General features: G+C 39.6%; 1 protein-coding gene across 1 annotated transcript in view; it reads right to left on the minus strand.

Moving 5' to 3' along the window:
• LOC133655324 (lysine-specific demethylase 5B-B-like) overlaps positions 1–22,016 on the minus strand; it is a 69,617-nt gene extending 47,601 nt beyond the window's left edge. The window contains exons 1-9 of the mRNA XM_062055355.1: positions 21,695–22,016; positions 12,843–12,920; positions 8,649–8,771; positions 8,398–8,568; positions 4,211–4,336; positions 4,037–4,130; positions 3,865–3,962; positions 1,615–1,773; positions 1,369–1,488 (exon numbers count right to left, since the gene is read on the minus strand). Of these exons, the coding sequence (XP_061911339.1) occupies positions 1,369–1,488; positions 1,615–1,773; positions 3,865–3,962; positions 4,037–4,130; positions 4,211–4,336; positions 8,398–8,568; positions 8,649–8,771; positions 12,843–12,920; positions 21,695–21,847 (1,122 nt within the window). The 5' untranslated portion in view covers positions 21,848–22,016. The remainder of the gene's footprint in view (positions 1–1,368; positions 1,489–1,614; positions 1,774–3,864; positions 3,963–4,036; positions 4,131–4,210; positions 4,337–8,397; positions 8,569–8,648; positions 8,772–12,842; positions 12,921–21,694) is intronic.
• Between the last annotated feature and the right edge of the window lie 1,656 nt (positions 22,017–23,672).

Here is a 23,672-nt window from a genome sequence, read left to right on the forward strand (position 1 = left end):
CTAATTAGTCTGCTGACATATGCAGTAGCATATTGTGTCATTTATATTCTATTATTTTGTCAACATTATGAAGGACTAGCTGTAAAAATTGATTATTAATCTACTTGCTAATTTACTGTTAATATCTGCTTATTTTCTGTTTCAACATGTTCTATCTACACTTCTGTTAAAATGTAATAATCACTTATTCTTCTCGTTTGATACTTGACATTAGTTTTGGATGATACCACAAATTTAGGTATTGATCTGATACCGAATAGTTAGAGGATCATACAAAGGTCATAATTTAAGTCCTCATGTCTCCAGGGACGTATTTCCTGAGTTTATAGATATAATATGATTTTTTTTTTAAACGAAAAAAGATTTTGTGATGCTGAAAAAATATCGATGTAATCATAGTAGTATCAACTAGATACGTTCTTGTACTTGTTATCATTACAGTGGATGTCAGGTGTAGATCAACCCATGGCGTTTGTTTACATTGTGACGCCGGTGAGCGATTGTATCCTGCTAGGTTGTGTAGTGAAGCATGTTTAGCTATTTCTCGTCCTGCAGTGATAATAGTACTTGTAAGAAACTTACTTTATTTGTTGCCATGGAGGCGAAGATTAGTGATTTAGAAGTAGCTAAAACACTGCCGACTGCGGCTGGACGTTAGCCGCTAGCTAGCTATCCATTCATCCATCCATCCATTTTCTACCGCTTGTCCCTTTCGGAGTCGCGGGGGGTTGCTGGCCATGTCTTAAAGCACCTCTTCCTGAGGGTGTTTCAGTGTTATAACTTCACCTTTATCTTTTTCTTTTTAGACCAAAATGCGTCCATTCTCCCTTTTCTGTATACACACAGTGTCTGCTTGTAAGTACTCCGTGTGTGCGCGCTGCCAAACATGCTCCTCTGCTCGTAAAACCAGCAATGTCATGACGTGACGACACGCGGTCATGCTCGTTTAAAAAAAGGGGGGCGGGGGGTACTTTTTAGAGGTGGTATAGTACCGAATACGATTCATTAGTTTGCAGTACTATACTAGTACCGGTATACCATACAACCCTAGTAGACCACAAGGAAGTGTTTACATGTAGAAAATAATCCTGATATGACGATTTTAATGCACTTTATAATCCGGTATGCCTTTTAGATGAAAATAGTCATCGGTGGTCCAAATAAATACGGTATTCAAGTCCAACATTCACTGTGAATGACTGAGAACCTTGTGAGCATGTGTCATTATTTAAAAAACAGAAAAGACTGAGGTTCTCCTTTGTCCAATGGAACTCCGCTCTACCAGTTTGTTACAATTTATCCAAAAAAAAATCTGAGAAGTCTGCAAACATGTAGACAAAACCGTGTCAACAAGGTTTCCACACTCACATGAACTGGCATGTTGAAATAATCAGATTTGAAGGAATCGGCCATGTCTCCAAAGGCTTGCAGGGTGTAGCTCCTGCTGGCCTGCTCAAAGCCAAACGCCACCTGAGGTTTGCCACATTCCTGCCGACACAAACATATTGCGTTAAATCCAAGCACGTTGAAATGGTGCTTTGTGCTGTCATTTGGTCACAGCACAGGTTGCTTATTAGGGTTTGACTCCCTCAGGGTGAAGAAGGGAGCGTTCACCTGCGCCAGGCACTTGGGGCATCTCCAGTCTCCTTTGGGAACCTCGTGTAAGGGGGGTATGAGACAGAAGATGTGGTAGCTGTCATCGCAGCCATCACACAGCAACAGGCGGTCCTCATCACTTCCTGTGGCGCACACCAGGCACATGTATTGCTCCACCTGCGTAAACAAACAAGTCTTTAAACAAAAAAAAACATCATGACTTAACTGCAGTATGCATATACTGTATTTTCCAGACTATAAGCCACCACTTTTTCCCCACGCTTTGAACCCCGCAGCTTATTAAATAACGTGGCAAATGTATGGATTTTTCTTTGCTAACGGCTACAATATTTTGTATTCAACAAATAATTTTCAACACAGAGACACTGAAAAGGTGTTGTTGTTATTGCTCTGGTGCCATCTTTTGGACAAGTTTGATCACTGCAGGTGCTGCGGGTTGAAATTGTCCTTCCTATTTTGTGCCTTTTTTTCTGAAAGTAACACCAGCCTTGTCTATTATTCGTCCATAGCATTTCTACATTTATCACTCCAAGTAACGTTTGTAAGTTTGACAATATAATTAAAACAAGTCTTACCTAGTAAACTGTACCATGTTTGATGTCTATAGGAGTAACTTCATGTATATTTGTACCAGTGGCGTGCGGTGAGGTTCATGTCAGGTGAGGCACTGACTTCATCACAGTCAGATTTACAAACATATGAACCCTAAAGAGTATCTTATTCACCATTTGATTGGCAGCAGTTAACGGGTTATGTTTAAAAGCTCATACCAGCTTTCTTCCCTGCTTAGCACTCAGCATCAAGGGTTGGAATTAAATCATGAAGAATTATTCCCAGGCATGGCGCCGCTGCTGCCCACTGCTCCCCTCACCTCCCAGGGGGTGAACAAGGGGATGGGTCAAATGCAGAGGACAAATTTCACCACACCCAGTGTGTGTGTGACAATCATTGGTATACTTAACTTTAACTTTACACTTACAAACTGTAGCACACAAAAAAGCACATTTAATAAAAAAAACGTTATTATGGTCTTACCTTTACTTATAAGTGGGGGAACAGTGGTGTTCGTGTTGGAAGAGTTGTGAATGAATGAAATATGAAATCCGCGCTGCAGTCTGCAGGTGTACCTAATGTTGTGTCCCTGTTCACGGCTCCTCCGGCGCGCCGCGTGAGCATTGTTGTTTTTGCACTTTTTGGCTTCTTGTTAAGTGACTTTTTTTGGGTGGATTCGGTCTTGCACGTGGAGGGTTTGGGTGTGGGCTTTGGTTGGTGTGGCGCTCCCGTCGGGTGGTGCATTCTGCGGCGGAGGTGCTTGGCACCAGGAGGCGGGGTTATGAGACGAGCCTCCAGCTTTATGATCGCTCAGCACAAGAAATACTTTACACACATACAGTTGTTGACAAAATACACTGTACATTATATACCTCAGCTAACTAAACTATGGAAATGTATAATATAATTCATATAGCAATACGGTCTCACTGCACAGCAGGCCAGCAGTTAGCCGAGTCATTGCGCACAATCCATGTTGAGGCACAAATCAGTGACGTGCCTCAACTGGCTGCTGATCACCGCACCGTCTCTTCTCAGTATTTGAACGGCAAATGTGAAAATAAAAATAAAAAATAATCTAAAACTGGTGAAGTTAAATGGAAAATAACTTTAGTATAATCACTGGATACATATAACAATTTAATTATTTTTTTTTCTTTTTACTTTTTTTTTTTCTTTCCATGATGGCAGGTGAGGCCGTGCCTCCCCTGCCTCTAGTGACTGCACGCCACTGATTTGTACGTGCTATTGTAATGTCATTGAATTAGCGTCGTTAGTATTAGCTAATATGCTAACAGGTTTACGAGTATCTGTGTTAGCATTATTAACTTACAATGGCATTCTTTTTGTATTGTTTCAGTTTCACAAATTCCTCCGTAAATTCACCAAAACGTCACCGTGGAGTTATTAAGTTTGTTTAGCTGACTAAAGAGATAGCTTTCACAACTAGTGGGTCCATGATGATGACTTCTGTTTTTTTTGATCATCCGTTTTACTGCCTTGTTACAGCCACTGTTTGGAAACAATTAATGTATGTAAATGAACATTTACTAAATATTCATAGCATAGCAGCTTATCATCCAGTGCGGCTAATATATGTAAAAATATGTATTTCTTCCAAAACTTGTCAGGTATGGCTGAAATACCGGTGTGCTCCATAGTCCGGAAAAATAGGGTATGCCGTGGTGTACTCACTTTACTTGTTGTACCATTGTTTGTGGTATGTAACACACTTTCTTCACAAATTACAGCAACTTTATGTTCAACCAGCTCCTCTTTCACGGCCATTCTCACTAAAACACACGCACAAACCAGGCTTTGAACATGACTTACTCATCAAAAACCTTTCAAGAGTCTTCATTCTTACCAGGCTCTGGCTTGGCAACATACGTTCCCATTCTCCTCCTGAGATTGGGGCGATTCTCACAAACTTCCCTGAGTTCACTTTTACCACAGCCTCTCTGTAAAAGTGTCGAGATGGGGGAAGGGGGACGTTACATGAAGAGGAAACTTAAAACAGAAGTGGGCAGACCACACTCACTTCAGATCGCATCCGTTTTGCACGGCGAGCTATGCTGCAGATCTCCTGGGGCTGCACGGACTGGCGCTGCGGCAGGTCATGTGGGGTGTACTCCTTGTCTTTAGTGTCGTTGGTCAAGGTGGCTCTCTGGAAAGCAAATGAGGACCATGGGATGACAACTTTAGTTTTCTACACGTCACATCTTGACAATATGGTGTGGACAGACTTATAAAAACACAGAAGCCTTTAAAACAAGGCTATTCAACTGCCGGGCTCAGGAATGACACCATGCTAGGCCCCAAGTTCAGTTCAAAACATTTTTCCTACAAACCTAGAGTGCTCCTGTTCTATAGAGGGGCTTGGACCACTAAACACTTTGGCAGATCCTCGCATTGACATTTGAACCTTGCGAGCTGGGGTCCTAACTTGTGATTTACATAACTGAGGCGTTCCTCAAGGCACTTCTCTCTTTTTTGGCACACTTTGTTTTCATAATAAGATTTATGTAAATAAGGTGTTGCTAAAGTCTGGTTACTTCGGAATCTGGGCCCGAGCTCATCTAAGATGGACTGATGCAAAGTGGAAAAGTGTTCTGTGGTCTGACGAGTCCACATTTCAAATTGTTTTTGGAAACTGTGGACGTTGTGTCATCCGGAACAAAGAGGAAAATAACCATCCAGATTGTTCCAGGCGCAAAGTTGAAAAGCCAGCATCTGTGATGGTATGGGAGTGTATTAGTGCCCAAGGCATGGGTAACTTACACACCTGTGAAGGCACCATTAATGCTGAAAGGTACAAACAGGTTTTGGAGCAACATATGTTGCCATCCAAGGAAGGTCTTTTTCATGGACGCCCCTGCTTATTTCAGCAAGACAATGTCTAGCTACATTCTGCACGTGTTACAACAGCGTGGCTTCGTAGTAAAAGAGTGCGGGTACTAGACTGGCCTGCCTGTAGTCCAGACCTGTCTCCCATTGAAAGTGTGCGGCGCAATATGAAGCCTAAAATACCACAACAGAGACCCCGGACTGTTGAAAAACTTAAGCTGTACATCAAGCAAGAATGGGAAATAATTCCACCTGAAAAGCTTCAAAAATGTGTCTCCTCAGTTCTCAAATATTTACTGAGTGTTGTTAAAAGGAAAGGCCACGTAACACAGTGGTAAAAATGCCCCTGTGACAACTTTTTTGCAATGCGTTGCTGCCATTAAATTCTAAGTTAATGATTATTTGCAAAAAAAACGTAAGTTTCTCAGTTCGAACATTAAATATCTTGTCCGCAGTGTATTCAATTGAATATGAGTTGAAAAGGATTTGCAAATCATTGTATTCTGTTTTTATTTACCATTTACACAACGTGCCAACTTCAGTGGTTTTGGGTTTTGTAGGTCCTTTCTTTTTCAACATTTGGGCTATTTACCTGCCCAAGAGTTCGGTTCAAAAAACCTGTGAGAGACTCACATTGTTGCATCGAATTCTTAAAAATACTACAGTGCTTTTCAAAAGTTTGACTAACTTTTTTTTGTAGAAGGTCTTAAAAACAGCAGTGCGCTCCTATAACAAAATAGACCTAAATCAAACATCTACTGTAGAGGACGCTGGTTATACAGAATGTCAGGCATGTGAGCACTCTTTGAGAAAAAAAGAGGAAAACTGATAAATAATAAATAAACAAAGAGGAAACTTTCCATTGGCACAAAGTGCTGCCACACAGGCCCCGGAAGGAAATGTTGAAAATGAACACCTTTCCTGCACTTGGGTGCATTTCTACATTATATATTTATCTTTGCATTAATTCTTATCTACCAACCTCTTTTAGTTTTTTGTTTTTTTTTACAATTACATGTCCAATTTAATGTCTTTTTTTGTTGTAATTTACTAACATTATTATCATTGAAAATATAATGTCAAATGATGATGCTAGATTATGCTAACTATGCTAAATAGCGAACTTGTTTCAGGTCCTAAAACTCAGTGCGGCGTTAAGGCCAGAGGAACTACGAGTACCTACGGCTGAGGCCAGCGTTCAACTAATTTTGTTTCAAATCCAATTTTTTTGATATTGTTGTGAGTTTACATAATTCGCCCACGGAATTTTTGTTATTGTTAGAGTGGGAGTTAATTCGCCCACAGAACTTTTGTTATTGTTAGAGTTACGGTCAGACAGGTTTTCACAGGACCCATTTCTGGTGTTTTGTGTTGCACTGAGAAGACACAAATGCTTAGTTACTCCTCTATTGCTGATAAGAAAACAAAGATAGCTCCATCTTTTGACACTCTTCCTTTCATCCTTACACACTACAATATTTCATTAAAAAAACCCGCAACATTTATATTTTGAGGCGGAAATGAATGTTTAAAACTTTCACATGCCTGGAACATACACATAAGTTTAATAGTGACGGGGGAAGTCAAGCCCCTGGTCTTTAGCATTCTAGAAATGTGGCCCCCTAAACACTTTAGTTGAATATCCCTACCTTAGAGGTTTACTTCGACTATATTTTAATCTTAAATCCATTTTAAATGGGTTACTCTTTTAGTGTGTGAAAATGTTCCCTAGGCATATCACTACATTTGATGCAGAGCAGCTGCATACCACAGCAAACAACAGTGATCAACATATCGTTAAAGAAATATAAACCGTATTTTCCGGACCATAGGGCGCACCGGGTTATGAGGCCACTGCCGATGAGCAGGTCTAGTCAGGTCTATTTTCATACAAAAGACGCACCAGATTATAGGGCGCATTAAAGGGGTCATATTTTTGTTTTTGTAAATGTAAAATACTTCCTTGTGGTCTACATAACATGTAATGGTGGTTCTTTGGTCAAAATGTTGCATAGATTATGTTTTACAGATCATCTTCAAGTTGCTTACTGACAGTCGCTTCAGGATGCGACGTTTTGTGGGCGGTCTTATTTACGTGGCTTCGACAGCATATTTTCTCCGTCATCTTTGTTGTAGCGGTGTAGCGTGCAAGGATGGGAGTGGAAGAAGTGTCAAAAGATGGAGCTAACTGTTTCAATGACATTCAGACTTTACTTCAATCAATAACGGAGCAGCACCTCCTCATCCGTGGTTCACCAGTGCAACAACAACACCGGAAATGTGTCCCGTGAAAAACCGTCCGACCGGAACTCTCTAATAGTTAAAAGTTCCTTGGGTGAATAATGTAAACTCACTACACCGGTATGTTTTAGCGCTTTCATGGCGAGTTTATTGACAGATATACAGTAAGTAAGAACTTTACACTACTTTATATTACAAATGGCAACAGCGAAGGATACATGTGCCATAACAAGAAGATAGAGAAAAAGAAGAAGCTTATCGACTACGGCGTCACACGGACTACAAAGGCGGACTCATAAAAATTTCAGGACTTATGCAGATCCCTAATACAGATCAGCAGGTACCAGAAGGTAAGCAAAGTTGGTTTTGCATAATATTGTGAAACAAAAAGGCAGCTAATATGTCTTACCTTATACACACACCATAATAATACTCCTATGATGAAGCACAGTACAATCCTTCAATCGGTGCTGCTTCATAGCTTACCAAAGTCGTACTAAAACATTTGATAGATTTTGAGCGCCATGTGTAATGTTCTATATTTTAAATGGAACATGTAAAATGTTGGTGTTGTTTACTTGAGTCATATTGCAGTCTACACGTATCTCTTACGTGTGACTGCCATCATATTGAAGTCTACGCGTACCTCTTATGTGTGACTGCCATCTACTACTCACACTTATCATTTCAACATGTACCAAATAAAATAGCTTTGAGGTCGGTAAGCACAACCAAAATTATTCCGTACATTCGGCGCACCAGGTTATAAGGCGCACTGTCGAGTTTTAAGAAAATGAAAGGATTTTAAGTGCGCTTTACAGTCAGAAAAATACGGTATGTAAAATAAAAAAATATTTTGGTGTTGGCTGTTATTGGATTGGTGTACCGCTATAAAGTGTCAAGCATTGTGTATAATAGCGGCTGCCATTTGTTGAAGAGTATCTGTGTGAAACACTCAATAATAAATCTCTCAGTGGGTGTTTGACCTACTGGAGATAGATAGTGCCAGTAAATCTGTGATGCCAAGACAGTCGCATAGAAAATGAAGCTCACAAGGCCAAACACGACTGACTCCCTGATATCAGACTAGCAAAATACGAAAACAACCTTGGTGGCGTAAAGACTTGTTATGAAACGTACTGGCAGATTGTCTCCAGTCTGGAACAGGTTGTAAGGATAGAGGATCCGCTCATAGTGGGCCCGCAGGTGTGAGCCGACTGCCTTGCCTGACGCAAAGCCCATCTTGATGGAGATTTTAGTCCAGCGGCGGTCTCGGCACACGGCATCGAAGCCTCCCTCCTCATTCACCAGCTGAAGGACAGATCAATAATTTTTTTTAAATGACGTTACCTTCATGTGCAGAAAAACACCGTGACAGAATTTGCAGGCACCTTGTTGAGCTGGTACAGATCTAGAATCTTTCTTTCCACATGGGGAATTTTCAGGGTGCAGCCTTGAAGCTCCCAAAACTTTGCTATTTGATCCAGGAAGTTCAGTTTCACTCTGGTCTGAGCCTAAAACGTGAGAATTACAATCAGGCATATTTCAGCACGTGTGAATTGCAAGTAGTGCACACACTTAAAGGGGAACTGCACTTTTTTGAAATGTTGCTTATCATTCACAATCCTCATGCAAGACAAGAACACTTTTTTTAGACATTCTAACTCGTAAATAATGCGAACAAAAGTATGCTTACAATATTCTGACAATAAAGCCTTTAAAAACATCCCAAAAGCCTCCATCAAGGTTTTAGCTACATGATGTAATGTTATGTAATGTAGTAACATTCATAATAACATGTAATCTTTACATATTTTCATCATACTGTAAGTATACATGTAATGTAGTAACATTCATAATAACATGTAATATATACATGATGTAAGTATATATTTAGTGTTGTAACATTCATAATAACATGTCATATATACATGATGTAAGTATATATGTAATGTAGTAACATTCATAACATGTAATATTTACATATGCTCATCATACTGTAAGTATATATGTAATGTAGTATTCATAATAGCATGTAATATTTACATATTTTCATCACACTGTAAGTATATATGTAATGTAGTAAGATTCATAATAACATGTAATATTTACATATTTTCATCATACTGTAAGTATACGGTACATGTAATGTAGTAACATTCATAATAACATGTAATATATACATGATGTAAGTATATATGTAATGTAGTGACATTCATATGTAATATATACATGATGTAAGTATATATGTAATGTATTAAAATTCATAATAACATGTAATATTTACATATTTTCATCATCCTGTAAGTATATATGTAATGTACCAGTGTTCGTGGTTCGACTGTCCGAGACAATCTTCCCCAGCCGCACATGCTGTCTTCGGTCTGTCAGGAAGTCATTGATCCAACTGCAGAGGGAGTCGGGCACGCTGAGCTGGTAGAGCTTGTCTCGTAGCAGTCCAGGGAGGATGGTGTTGAAGGCAGAGCTGAAGTCCACAAACAGGATGCTAGCGTAGGTTCCTGGGGAGTCCAGATGCTCCAGGATGAAGTGGAGGGCCAGGTTCACTGCATCATCCACAGACCTGTTGGCTCTGTAGGCGAACTGCAGTTGGTCCAGGAGGGGGGCGGTGATGTCCTTGAGGTGGGGCAGAACCAAGCGCTCAAAGGACTTCATGACCACAGACGTCAGCGCAACCGGCCTGTAGTCATTAAGTCCTGTGATCCGTGCTTTCTTGGGGACAGGGACAATGGTGGAGGTCTTAAAGCAGGACGGCACGCGGCATAGCTCCAGAGAGGTGTTAAAAATGTCAGTGAAGACAGGAGCCAGCTGATCCGCGCAGTGTCTGAGAGTGGAGGGGGAGACACCATCCGGCCCGGGGGCCTTCCGCGTGTTCAGCTTCAAGAACTGCCGGCGTACATCCTCTTCTCGGATGGAGAGGGCCTTTAAAGTCCTATGATGTTGTTGGAGTCCTGTGATGTCCTTGGAGTCCTTTAAATCCTTTAATGAAGTGCTGCCGTTGGTGGGAGCAGAGCTTTGATGAGCTGAAGGCCGTTCATGACGACAGTAATGTGTGTTGAGGCCCTGAGCGAGAGTCCAGTCATTCAGGGCCTGGGGGTTTTTGGGCTTATAGTTCATAAGGGCCCTTAGCCCTCTCCAAACGGCCGCAGAATCATTGGAGCGGAACTGTTCCTGTAGACGGTTAGAGTACACAGATTTAGCTTTCTCCACTTCCCTGTTGAAGTGGTACTTCGCTTCTCTGTAGGTACTCCGGTCCCCGCTTCTCCACGCAGCCTCCTTCTTCTTGCGCAGCTGTCGGAGCTTGGGTGTGAACCAGGGCTTGTCGTTGTTATAACAAGCCCTGGTGCGCGTTGGAATGATGCGCGCCTCATTGAACTGTATGTATGAGGTCACAGTGTCCGTATACTTGTCCAGATTGTCCGTGGCCGCTCCAATTGCCTCCCAGTCTGTCGTCTCCCAACATGCACGCAGCTCCTCCACAGCCTCGGCGTTGAAACACTTAATGGTCCTCATAACAGGGTTAGCTAGTTTCAGTCTCTGTCTGTATGAAGGGATTAAGTGCACCATCACGTGATCTGATAGTCCAAGAGCAGCGCGCGTGACTGCATGAAAAGCCTTGCTTATTGTAGTGTAACAGTGATCCAAAGTGTTCTCCTCTCTGGTCGGGCATTTAATAAACTGCCTATACTTGGGTAATTCCTGGCTCAAATTTCCCTTGTTAAAGTCACCAAGCACGATAACAAGAGAGTCCGGAAAAGACCGTTCCACATGTAAGACCTGGCCTGCAAGCGTGCGCTGAGCGTCACGCACGTCCGCGCCGGGTGGGATGTAAACAGCCACCAGTATGAATGAAATGATCTCACGCGGTGAGTAAAAGGGCTTACAGTGAATTAAAATATATTCCAGAGAAGGAGAGCAGTGTTTGGATATCGTCACTTTTGTACACCAGCTGTTGTTGATGAAGAAGCAGACTCCTCCCCCTCTTTTTTTGCCGGAGAGCCCCGCGTCTCGGTCCGCGCGGAGAAGATTAAAGCCCTCCAGTTGAACCGCGCTGTCCGGGACACTTGCGCTCAGCCACGTCTCCGTGAAGCACAAAACACAAGATGAGGAAAAGTCCTTGCTTCTTCTCATCAGCAACGCTAGCTCATCTATCTTGTTGGCAAGTGAGCGGACGTTGGAGAGAAAGATGCCTGGTAGAGGCGTGCGTAATCCCCGTCCGCGGAGACGGACAAGGGCGCCCGCTCGCTTCCCTCTTCGGTGCGGTCTCCCTCTTTTGATCACAGAATAGACCAAATCCGCAGCTGACGCTAAGATGACCGGTAATAAGTCCGTAGGGATGATGGATCTGATGTTCAGTAGCTCTTCGTGGGTGTAAGAGCACGCGGACACACAATTTACGCACAAAAACAAACAAAACAGAGCGCACGAGAGCACCGAGGCAGCCTTCATCGACGCCATGATGATGACGATAATGAATACAGTTTAAGACCCATTTCACATCAATACGGGCAAAAAAGTACAAAAATCTTGAAGGAAAATTGGAGGCCCAGAATTACTTGCAAAGTGTATGTATTTATTCACAGCTCTTTCACATTGGAATACAAAACGCTTAAATGAACTAAAATCACCAGGTACCGCTCTGTTGTGAACCAAACATTTGTTTGGAAGTCAGAATAAAACAAATTGCCAAACTATAAACTTCTGACCGGGCAGCACAGTTAATTCCGCCGTGTATGTAGTAATGGCAATAGATTTTTAAGACCTTTCAAAATTATATTTAAGACCTTTTATCAGATTTTAGGAGAATTTTAGACATTTTAAGGTCTTAAATTCAAATTATTGGATTCAAGACTTTTTTAGACTTTTTAAGACCCCGCAGATACCCTGTTAATGTTAGTGCCTATAATAACAATATCGTTAATACTGGGTTAATATTCCAACAATCCATCCATTTTCTACCGCTTGTCCCTTTTGGGGTCGCGGGGGGTGCTGGAGCCTATCTCAGCTGCATTCGGGCGGAAGGCGGAGTACACCCTGGACAAGTCGCCACTTCATCACAGGGCCAACACAGATAGACAGACAACATTCCCACTCACATTCACACACTAGGGACCATTTAGTGTTGCCAATCAACCTATCCCCAGGTGCATGTCTTTGGAGGTGGGAGGAAGCCGGAGTACCCGGAGGGAACCCACGCAGTCACGGGGAGAACATGTAAACTCCACACAGAAAGATCCCGAGCCCGGGATTGAACTCAGGACTACTGAGGACCTTCGTATTGTGAGGCATATGCACTAACCCCTGTGCCACCGTGCTGCCCACGGTGGGTTAATATTCAAGTCATTAAATGTAAATGAAGTATTGTTGGCGCATTTTGGACGGTTATTTAGAGGGCTTTGTGAGCGGAATAGAGGAGCTCCCATCTACTCCATTGTAAGATGATTTTTTTTACAAGTTAGAATGCATTAAAAAAAGAGAAACGTGTTCTTTTCTTTCATAAAGATTGTGAATTGTAGACAAAATTCCCCCCAAAAAGTGCAGTTCCCCTTTCATGTGAATCCACGTACCTCCAACTCATTGAGCCTTTGAATGCGCGGTGTGAACTTCAATCGGTCAACATCACAAGCAAATGGAGGTTGCCATTCCTGTTGACAAAAAAACAAACAATGAATGGCACACACAAAACTCACATTTCATCTTTTTGCATTTCAATAGAGTTCATGTGTAACAATGAGCTTGTGTGATAATACTGTTATATTTACAAAGCTTTACTAAACAATTCAAATTATGCCAGTGTGTACATCTATATACTACTCGCGAAATGAGTAATTGTGGGCCTTACAGAAGTGTGACTGTTACTACGCCGTGACATACCAGACTGCAACACACCACACAACTTCCTGCAAGACTGCATCAATCTAGACTGCATCAATCTAGACTGCATCAATCTATTGTTGGCAATGAGACACTCAGAAAAATAAACTGACATGAACATGCTACATGTGCCCACACACACTTATGTATTTCTTACCTTCTTGAGACCTCCGAAAAATGCCTACATATAAAAAAGGTAAGCTTATAGTTAATTATTTTAATGTTTGTTTGTAATTGGTTTTTAATCTTCATTATTTACTTCAAGTTATTACAGTATGTCTCTATATACATATTGTTTTATTAATTTTGGCTAAAGGGGGTGCATTTCATTTTCTTACACACTTTTTACATATGTTGGCCAGAGTGGGAGCACTTCAAATTTTTACACTCACTTGTTATTTCATATGTCGACCAGAGGGGGGGGCACTTTTAAAAACAAGACATTTGAAAAATCCCTCCTTTTTGGGACCACCCTAATTTAGATAGATTTCACCACCAGGGGTCCAAATGAGACATTCTCTATTAGATGCAATGGTTTTCCGTATTGGGACCATGATTTCGGTCCTAACTTGTTCACCGGTCCTCATATGGAAGGTACTTTTTTTTTTGTTGATGTCTCAAGAAAGGTAGGTTTTTTGGTTTTTGTCATAAAAAAATACAATCATGTGTGCTTACGGACTGTATCCCTGCAGACTGCATTGATCTATATTGATATATAATGTAGGAACCAGAAATATTAATAACAGAAAGAAACAACCCTTTTGTGTGAATGAGTGTAAATGGGGGAGGGATGTTTTTTGGGTTGGTGCACTAATTGTAAGTGTATCTTGTGTTTTTTTAAGTTGATTTAATAAAAAATTAAAAAATATTAAAAATAAAAAAATATTAAATTCTTCCAATCAATCCACGGACAGGTACCAGGCCGCGGCCCGGTGGTTGGGGACCACTGCTCTACGCCATTGTCTGCGAGGGTGTGTGTATGTGTGTGTGTGTGTGTGTGTGGGGGGGGGGGGGGGAGAGCATGGTCAAAGACAGGAACAGACCAACAAAGCAAATTGGAGAGCCGACTCCATTCACAGCTGCCCACTAGCTCTTAGTCCGCGCAGATGAGCGAGAATCCGTCCAGGGAGACCAAAGTGTCCGATACATGCTCATTCAGCCAGAGCCCCGTAAAACTCGTCCATCCCGACGCTCAACGCCACCTCTTCCTCCGCATAAGCAGCAGCTGACCAAAATGCCAAAAGGCTCCCCCAGGTCCAAGTCCCCCAAAAAGCAGCGCAGTCGCGCAGTCCCAACGGGGCCCGAACCAAAAGGGAAACACCAAGAATACACAAGAGCACAGAGCTCCTGCAACCAGCAGCCACTAGGTGACACTTGGGCAAATGTTGAAGTGCCATAATCTGGATTTTGAGCCCATTACACAAGTCAAATATCACAATCCACAACACATTATTGGGGAAAACTGGGCACATAAAGATTAGTTAATTACTAAAAAAAAAAGTCTACTCTATCAAAATGGATGACAAAGTAAAGCACTGACAGAAGATTGTGTTTGGATTTCAAAATACTTTCACACAAACTTTATTTTGATGGCCTTAGAAAAGTGATGGTAAAAAGCGACTGATATTTCATGAGCATCAAGGTAGGTTGCAGCGTGTTGGACGCCACAATCACAGAAGTAGTTTGATTCAGTCAACTATTGACTTCCTGTTGTCATCCCAGGTACCCAGAGTCCTATTTGCATATACAAATATGGCCTTTTAATAATGATAACCCATTCATCAGTAAAATAAAGCAGCGAGCCGCACTGCACCTATCAAGTTGTCTGCAACACTTTCACATCTCCTAGTGTTCTCCTGCAAAAGAAATACTCTTGATACTAAACCAATTCTTTCTGTACTGAACAAAACTTAGTGTACTTCAAGATTTGAAGTATTTAGGAGCTGGGCTGGATTTAAAATAAAAAATTTCTGACATAAGAAATCATTTAACAACAATGATTATGCCATATTACAATTTCTTTATCACAAGCTGGACACTGACAAATAAATCCGCACTTAAATTGGTGCAAGTTATTTATAAAACAACATTAATAGTGCGAGATCAAAGGCCCATCATGCAGGATACCCAAGAAATACAAACTACTCAATTGGGGAAAAACGTAATAAAGTATGCTGATTCAGTTCTTGTGATTAAAATTCCTAACGACCTTGCACCTGCACCTCCTCTCAAACTCTTTATGAGGCAAACGGGACAAGGAGCTCCGGCTCCAGAGGGGACTGTTTGGTGCCGTTAAAAGAAAAATGGCTACTTTCCATATTAAAACACGGAAGACAATTCCTGTTAACAAGGGGTGTGGGAAAAATTGATTCAAATTCGAATCGCGATTCTCACGTTGTGCGATTCAGAATTGATTCTCATTTTTTAAAAATCTTTCTTTTTTTTTATTTTAATTAATCAATTCAACAAAACAATACACAGCAATACCATAACAATGCAATCCAATTCCAAAACCAAATCCGACCCAGCAACACTCAGAACTGCAATAAACAGAGTAATTGAGATGAAACACAAACACGACACAGAACAAACCAAAAGTAGTGAAACAAAAATGAATATTATCAACAGTATCAATATTAGTTACAATTTCAACATAGCAGTGATTAAAAATCCCTCATTGACATTATCATTAGACATTTATAAAAAAAATAAAATAAAAAAAAGAACAATAGTATCACAGTGGCTTACACTTGCATCGCATCTCATAAGCTTGACAACACACTGTGTCCAATATTTTCAAAAAGGTAAAATAAGTCATATTTTTGGTTCATTTAATACCGTAATTTCCGGACTATAAGCCGCTACTTTTCCCCCTCGTTCTGGTCCCTGCGGCTTATACAACGGTGCGGCTTATTTACGGCCTGTTCTTCTCCGACACCGACGAAGAGGATTTCAGTGGTTTTAGTACGCAGGAGGAAGACGATGACACAATGATTAAAGACTGACTTTTCATATACCGGTAGGCTGGTTATTTTGATAACGTACAGGCGAGCACTTTGTATTACTTTGCACCATTGTATTATTTGTACTCTGCACGAATGCTGTTCGCCATGTCAAAGATGTGAAAGTTTGATTGAATGATTGAAAGATTTATTGTTAATAAATGGGACGCTTTGCGTTCCCAAACAGTCATCTCTGTCCCGACAATCCCCTCCGTGGTAGCAGGAACCCCTATATACTACGGTAATTACACATCAAAACCCTGCGGCTTATAGTCGGGTGCGGCTTATATATGGAGCAATCTGTATTTTCCCCTAAATTTAGCTGGTGCGGCTTATAGTTGGGTGCGGCTTATAGTCCGGAAATTACGGTAGTTAAAACAAATTTACATTATTGCAATCAGTTGATAAAACATTGTCCTTTACAATTATAAAAGCTTTTTACAAAAATCTACTACTCTGCTTGCATGTCAGCAGACTGGGGTAGATCCTGCTGAAATCCTATGTATTGAATGAATAGAGAACCGTTTTGAATAGGAAAAAAATCGTTTTTGAATCGAGAATCGTGTTGAATTTAAAAACAAATCTATTTTGAATCGAATCGTGACCCCAAGAATCGATATTGAATCGAATCGTGGGACACCCAAAGATTCACAGCCCTACTGTTAACATAAGGACTTCCTAAGAACTTGGAAAATGGGCTGCTTGGAAGCCAACATTGAAATGAAAGTCGATAAGCTGCTAGTATTGGAAATGCAAATGATGAAATATGTATGTTATCAATTGTGTTAAGTATTGATGACATTTACAAGAGGCATGTGTGACAGTGAGTGTCAAGGGTTGTCCCGATACCAATATTTTGGTACCGGTACCAAAAAGTATTTAGATACTTTTATAACTAAAGGGGACCACAAAAAATTTAACTGTCTTTATTTTTAACAAAAAATCTTAGGGTACCTTAAAGATATGTTTCTTATTGCAATTAAGTCCTTAAATAAAATAGTGAACATACTAGACAACTTGTCTTTTAGTAGTAAGTAAACAAAGACTCCTAATTAGTCTGCTGATGTATGCAGTAACATATTGTGTCATTTATATTCTATTATTTCCTCAAAATTATGAGGTACAAACTGTAAAAATTGATTATTAATCTACTTGTTCATTTACTGTTAAAATCTGCTTATTTTGTGTTTCAACATGTTCTATCTACACTTCTGTTAAACAACCGAAGAATAAATGATTATTACATTTTGATACTTTACATTAGTCTTGGATCATACCACAAATTTGGGTATCGGTCCGATACCAAGTAGTTACAGGATCATACATTGGTCATATTCAAAGTCCTCATGTGTCCAGGAACGTATTTCCTGAGTTTATAAACATAATATGAATTTTTTAAAAAGGAAAAAAGATTTTGACAGAGTAAAATAATTACTGTAATCATAGTAGTATCGATTAGACACGCTCCTGTACTTGGTATCATTACAGTGGATGTCAGGTGTAGATCCACCCATGGCGTTTGTTTACATTGTGACGCCGTTGAGCTACGGTGTGTAGTGAAGCATGTTTAGCTATGCCTCGTCCTCCAGTGATAATGTTACGTGTAAGAAACGTACTTTATTTGTTGCCATGCAGGCGAGGATTAGTGATTTAGAAGTAGCTAATACACTGCCGACTGCGGATGGATGTCAGCCGCCAGCTAGCTAGCCATGTCTTAAAGCACCTCTTCCTGAGGGTGTTTCAGTGTTATAACTTCACATTTATCTTTACTTTTTACACCAAAATGCATCCATTCTCTCTTTTCTGTCTACACACTGTGTCTGCTTGTAAGTACGCCATGTGTGTGCGCTGCCAAACATGCTTCTCTGCTCCTAAAACCAGCAATGTCATGACGATGCGCCATCATGCCCGTTAAAAAAACAAAACAGTACTTTCTAGAGGTGGTATAGTACAGAATATGATTCATTGGTATCGCGGTACTATACTAGTACCGGTATACCGTACAACCCTAGTCTACAGCAGTCTTGGTTACATTTTTAATATTGTAAATCTGTGTAGCATGTTTTGAATGTGTTTGTCTTCATTTCAAAATCAATTTGAGATGGAAATTAGCCATTGGCTACAGTCTCACATAATTAGATGTTAAATGTCACTTATGTATTGTCCCTTTTAGATAAACTCACTCCCAACACATAATCAAAAACATCCCAGACATTAACAATGGATTCAGACTAATAATGTCAACAATGCCAGCACAACTCCAATCCAATTTGACATTGTTTACATTGTCTGTTTATGTGGAACATGTACACATCAAGTATGATACATCACCTACATTTCATTTTTCTTTACAAAATTCCCGAAAAGGAGGAAGAAGCAAAGCTTATTTAATCCTACCCCTTTTCCGCATCATAGCAATTACTAACACATATGTTCTCGATTAGTGACACAACTAACATCAAATATTTCTAAATACAACAATTGTGTTCATACATAGTTAAGTCAGTGAAGTCAGTAATGATTCACTTCATGAAATGAATAACATCTCAATTTCAGTAAGCTCAAGACATTTGTCATAATTCTTCTACCTTGTCGTATGAATAGTCCCTTACACTGAATCATATTAGTACATTGTTTATTAATCCATTCCATCATTTAATTCCACACACTGATATGCTAAAGGTTTTAAGTGTTGTACGTGCATAAAATGTTTTAAGTTACATTTCTCCTCTTTTGTTGAGAAGAAGTGTTGTACATTCTTGGCTGGCAGGTTATAGTTTGCTTGGTACATAATTTTAGACAAACTATTGATCCCCAAGGGAAACTGTTCTTAATTGTTCATTAGCTGTTTGCAAATGCACCACATGATTGAATTTCAATATTTTTGATACCATAAATAAAGGATGTTAGTGTTCTTTTTATCCAACATTGTTTTATTCTAGCTGATATTTTTTGTAACACAGTTAGCGAGTGAAGTGTACATTTGTAATTATTTAGCATATTTCTGCAGAGAATATGGAGTGATTTTTTTGTACAATACATAGTTTATTCATTATTGATGTATTCCTTATGTTGCATATTTTTATATGAGATTTCCAGTTCATTTGATCATCTTTTACACTCAAAAATGTGATTTAGTTTACTTTTTTCATGTTTACTCCGTCTATTTGTATTTGTGTTTGACTTTCTCTTCAATCGTTCAATCTTCTTTCAATGAATGTTCTGCAATTTGTCATCCCCAAAGTAAGAACTGAACTGGGCAAGAAAGCATTTAGGTTTTCAGCAGCGAAGGCTTGGAATAACCTACAATCGAATATTAAACTTCAAACCCTTGTTACGTTGAATGAGTTTAAAGCTTCTGTGAAAGGACTGCAGTCTACCTTGTCTGTATGCACATGTGTTATGTGAGCAAGTTTTAATGTCGTAAATGTGATGTTTTATGTATTTGTTTACTGTTTTTAATGTAACCTTGCTGCTGCCCTCTTGGCCAGGTCTCCCTTGGAAAAGAGATCTTTGATCTCAATGGGATTTTACCTGGTTAAATAAAGGCTAATAATAATAATAATAATCGTTACCGAATATCATTATCTTGGTTTTACTGAGATTAAAGAATAGTCTGTTTTTGTCACATAAAAACACACTGAATATTTAAATACTACCAACATATGGTATGATGCAGCTTGTTCGACAACTCAATCACAGAATTAGTTTGATTCAGTTTACTATTGACTATAATAAACCCTTCCTGTTGTCATTTTAGGGACTGAGTTGCCAATGCAAATTTGGCTTTTTTTAATAATTCAAACAAATTCAACAATTAAATCATATATATTCCAGACATTAACAATGGATTCAGACTAATGTCAATGACGCAAACACAACTCCATTTCAATTTGACATTTTTTTTTAAACATTATTAGGCAAATTAAGCGTGGACACACCATTGACAAAGCACACACAATGCATGGTAAATATAGCTTGATCTTTAATAAAAGATGAAGTTGTGTATAAAAACTAATATTTATATGACCAATGTCAAGTTAGAAAAGTGCGAGTTAACGCAGAATTATCCTCAGCTTAAATCAAAATTGGATTAAAATAAATTTGAGGCCTAAATAAATGCTTAATACACATTTAGCAGTAAACAGCGAGGAATAAAACAATGTTTCTTTGTGTTAGTTTCCTAAATAAAAGAGCAACCGTTTCGTCTACTGTGATAAAAGGGTCCCTTTTCTCCATAAACAGTTGGCCACTGATCACGTAGCTGTGTCAGACTAGTGCAAAGTAATCTTAAAAAACAGTCTTATTGCATTTAACTACAATAAAAAGTGGATTTTATCAAATTATTAGAATGAGTGGTTAAATTAACGACAATAGTCCAAAAAAAACCCTACTACTTACGGCCCGAATGTAAACAATTTCCATTATTTTTGTCAAATAAAACCCCCCACTGAATATTTAAATACCATCTAGATATGGTATGATGCAGCTTGTTCGACACCTCAATCCCAGAATTAATTTGATTCAGCCTACAGTTGACTATAATAAACCCTTCTTGTTGTCATTTTAGGGACTGAGAATCCTAGTTGCCAATGCAAATTTGGCCTTTTAATAATCCATACAAATCCAACAATTAAATCATATATATTCCAGACATTAACAATGGATTCAGACTAATAATGTCAATGATGCAAGCATAACTCCATTTCAATTTGTATTTTTAAAAAAAAATTAATAGGCAAATTAAGCGTGGACACACCCTTGACAAAGCAGTGGCTTCTCAACCTAACACAATGCATGGTAAATATGGGTTGGTCTTTAATAAAGATGTGTTTAAAAAACAATAATTATATGACCAATGTCAAGTTAGGAAATTGCGAGTTAACGCAGAATTATCCCCAGTTTAAATCAAAATTGGATTAAAATTAATTCGAGGCCTGAATAAATGTTTAATACACATTCAGGAGTAAACAGCGAAGAATAAAACAATGTTTCTTTGTGTTAGTTTCGTAAATAAAAGAGCAACCTTTTCGTCTATTGTGATAAAAGGGTCCCTTTTCTCCATAAACAGTTGGCCACCGATCACGTAGCTGTGTCAGACTAGTGCAAAGTAAGCTTAAAACACGGTCTTATTGCATTTAACTACAATAAAAAGTGGATTTTATCGAGTTATTAGAACGAGTGGTTAAATTAACGACAATAGTCCAAAAAAAACCCTACTACTTTGCGGCCCGAATGTAAACAAATATCATTATTTTTGCTTTTATTTACACTTAAAAGTAGGAAACATTTTTTTACAAATGGTACACTAGAATAAGCAAATGTTTGAGAGTTGATGACGTTTAAAAGTGTGTTTTTTGACGGATTGAAGCTAGCGATAGCGAACACAACACAGCTCTCGCTCAGGCTAGCTGACAATCCAAACTCCGCCATGTTGAAACGTCTAAAAACACAACTTTGACTGCGACTTAACGCTCCTTCCTCGTCCACGGCGGAAAGCCCGGCCGCGACACGAACCGTGGGATACGCGGAGGGAGGCTTACCGGCGGAGGTCGGACTTTGCAGATGCCAGTTTTCTCGGCAATGGGCCGTATTTTGTTAATGTAGGCAAAAGGGTCAGCGAATTCCTCCCAGCTGGGCTCAAAGACAGGACACTCCGGGGGAGGAAGGAACTCATTCGGCTGAGGTTGACTCATTCTTGCATCTTTTCCGTGGCGGCCGGTGGGATTGTGTTGCCCGTGGATGCTGCTTTTCTCAATGTATTGCCTTTGAATCGCAGCTTTCAGTTGGTGTCCATTCTCCACTCATTCAACTCAAAGAGAATTATCTAGTTGGAAGGGATTGGGCGAGGGGCGGGGGGTGGGGTGGGGGGGAGCGTGTGCTTCCGCTTCGAAAAGTAGAGACCTAGAAATGACTTGTTACGAGCACACTCTCTCGCGTCACCTTCCACAATTACACATAAATAATGTTTACGTATCTTTGATATCATTTAACCCATAAACATACTCGGATATCGTCCCAGTCGACTTGATTGGATGGACTCCATACTTAAATGCCACTTCAGGTTATTGTAAGATAATCAGAAAAGAACGTCAGGGAAGTTAACATTTGTACAGTTAGCGCTTTATTTGTTATCGCGGCTTATTTGTTCAGTGGTTTCCTCACAGACGATTACTCCCTTGTTTGTGTGCGTTAGATGTAGACGTCGGGACATGACGGTCTCGTCACAGGGAAAGCGGGGATGCCGCTGCGCTCTATCTAAGCCCGCCCTGCTGGACCGAAATCAAAGACACTCCGCACGGTTCTTAAATCGAACTCATCCACTAGATCGCTCCGCCGCGGCCGGATCTCTGTTTTTAAATGGTCTAGAGGAGCCTGATGATTGGGTGGACAGGAGGCACAGTTCAGCTGTTTGTGTAAATAACGTTTAAATATGTATTTTATTCAAATGCATATCATCTTTACGGGATAATCATGAATCAAAATGTTGGCTTATTAAATGCTTTTGAAATTAATACATTTACACTGTGAACTTTATTTTGAAAATATCCTTTGATTGACTTATTTAATATACAGTAGACGGAAATACTGTGTCGAGCTAGTTTCCTTTCATCCGTCGCCACTTTGGGTCAAAACTTGCACACAAACCGGAGTTCGTATTCTTGTTGGTGATTGGTGGGATTCCGTCGAGTGGGCGGGGCAAAGCTTTTGATGGACAGATTGTGGTAAGTCAAACAACATCAAAACATCGCATGAAAACAAATGGTTATGCTGACACCAAGCGGTATAAAATATGTTTACACTCAAAGGCTAAATTATGGTTGCCTTCAGAGGGCCGCTTTTAACAGTGAATAATATACAATATGAATATAAATGTGTATATAAAAGTTAAAGTTAAAGTACCAATGATTGTCACACACACACAAGGTGTGGCGAAATTATTCTCTAACATGTGTATGTCTTTTTTTACGTACGCTGTACAAAACCAAATCTTTAGCTTGTACTGTATAAAACTGGCAGCTCAGTCGATCGCCACAATTTTACCATATTAGTTTTTTTTTATTTATTTACAGCACATAAAATAAAATAAAAATACATGGAATCAAATTAAATGGAATGGAAAAACGGTACCACTGTTTTTTTACGTAAAAAAAAAAATCATGCACATTTTTTATACTGTAAAATCTACAGTTGTTGTGTTTTATAGTGTATTATTACTTTATTTTGAAAGTGGATTTTTCTGTAAAAAATATTTTACTGTAAAAATTTTACATAAACAGTTTGTTGGATTGCTTTGAAATCATGAATCAAGCAGATATTTAAGTATGTATTTTTGTTTGAACAATAACATTGTTTTAAAATGTATGATGATATAATCCATCCATCCAATTCCTACCGCTTGTCCCATTTGGGGTCACGCGGGGAGAGGGCTATTTCCACGCTTTCGGGGGCCACACAAATTGATGTGGCGGCCCCTTGAGTTTGACACATGTAATTTAAAATGTAATTTCTAGAAATTTT

Source organism: Entelurus aequoreus, linkage group LG01 (assembly GCF_033978785.1).
Source record: "Entelurus aequoreus isolate RoL-2023_Sb linkage group LG01, RoL_Eaeq_v1.1, whole genome shotgun sequence".
NCBI classification, from domain to species: domain Eukaryota; kingdom Metazoa; phylum Chordata; class Actinopteri; order Syngnathiformes; family Syngnathidae; genus Entelurus; species Entelurus aequoreus.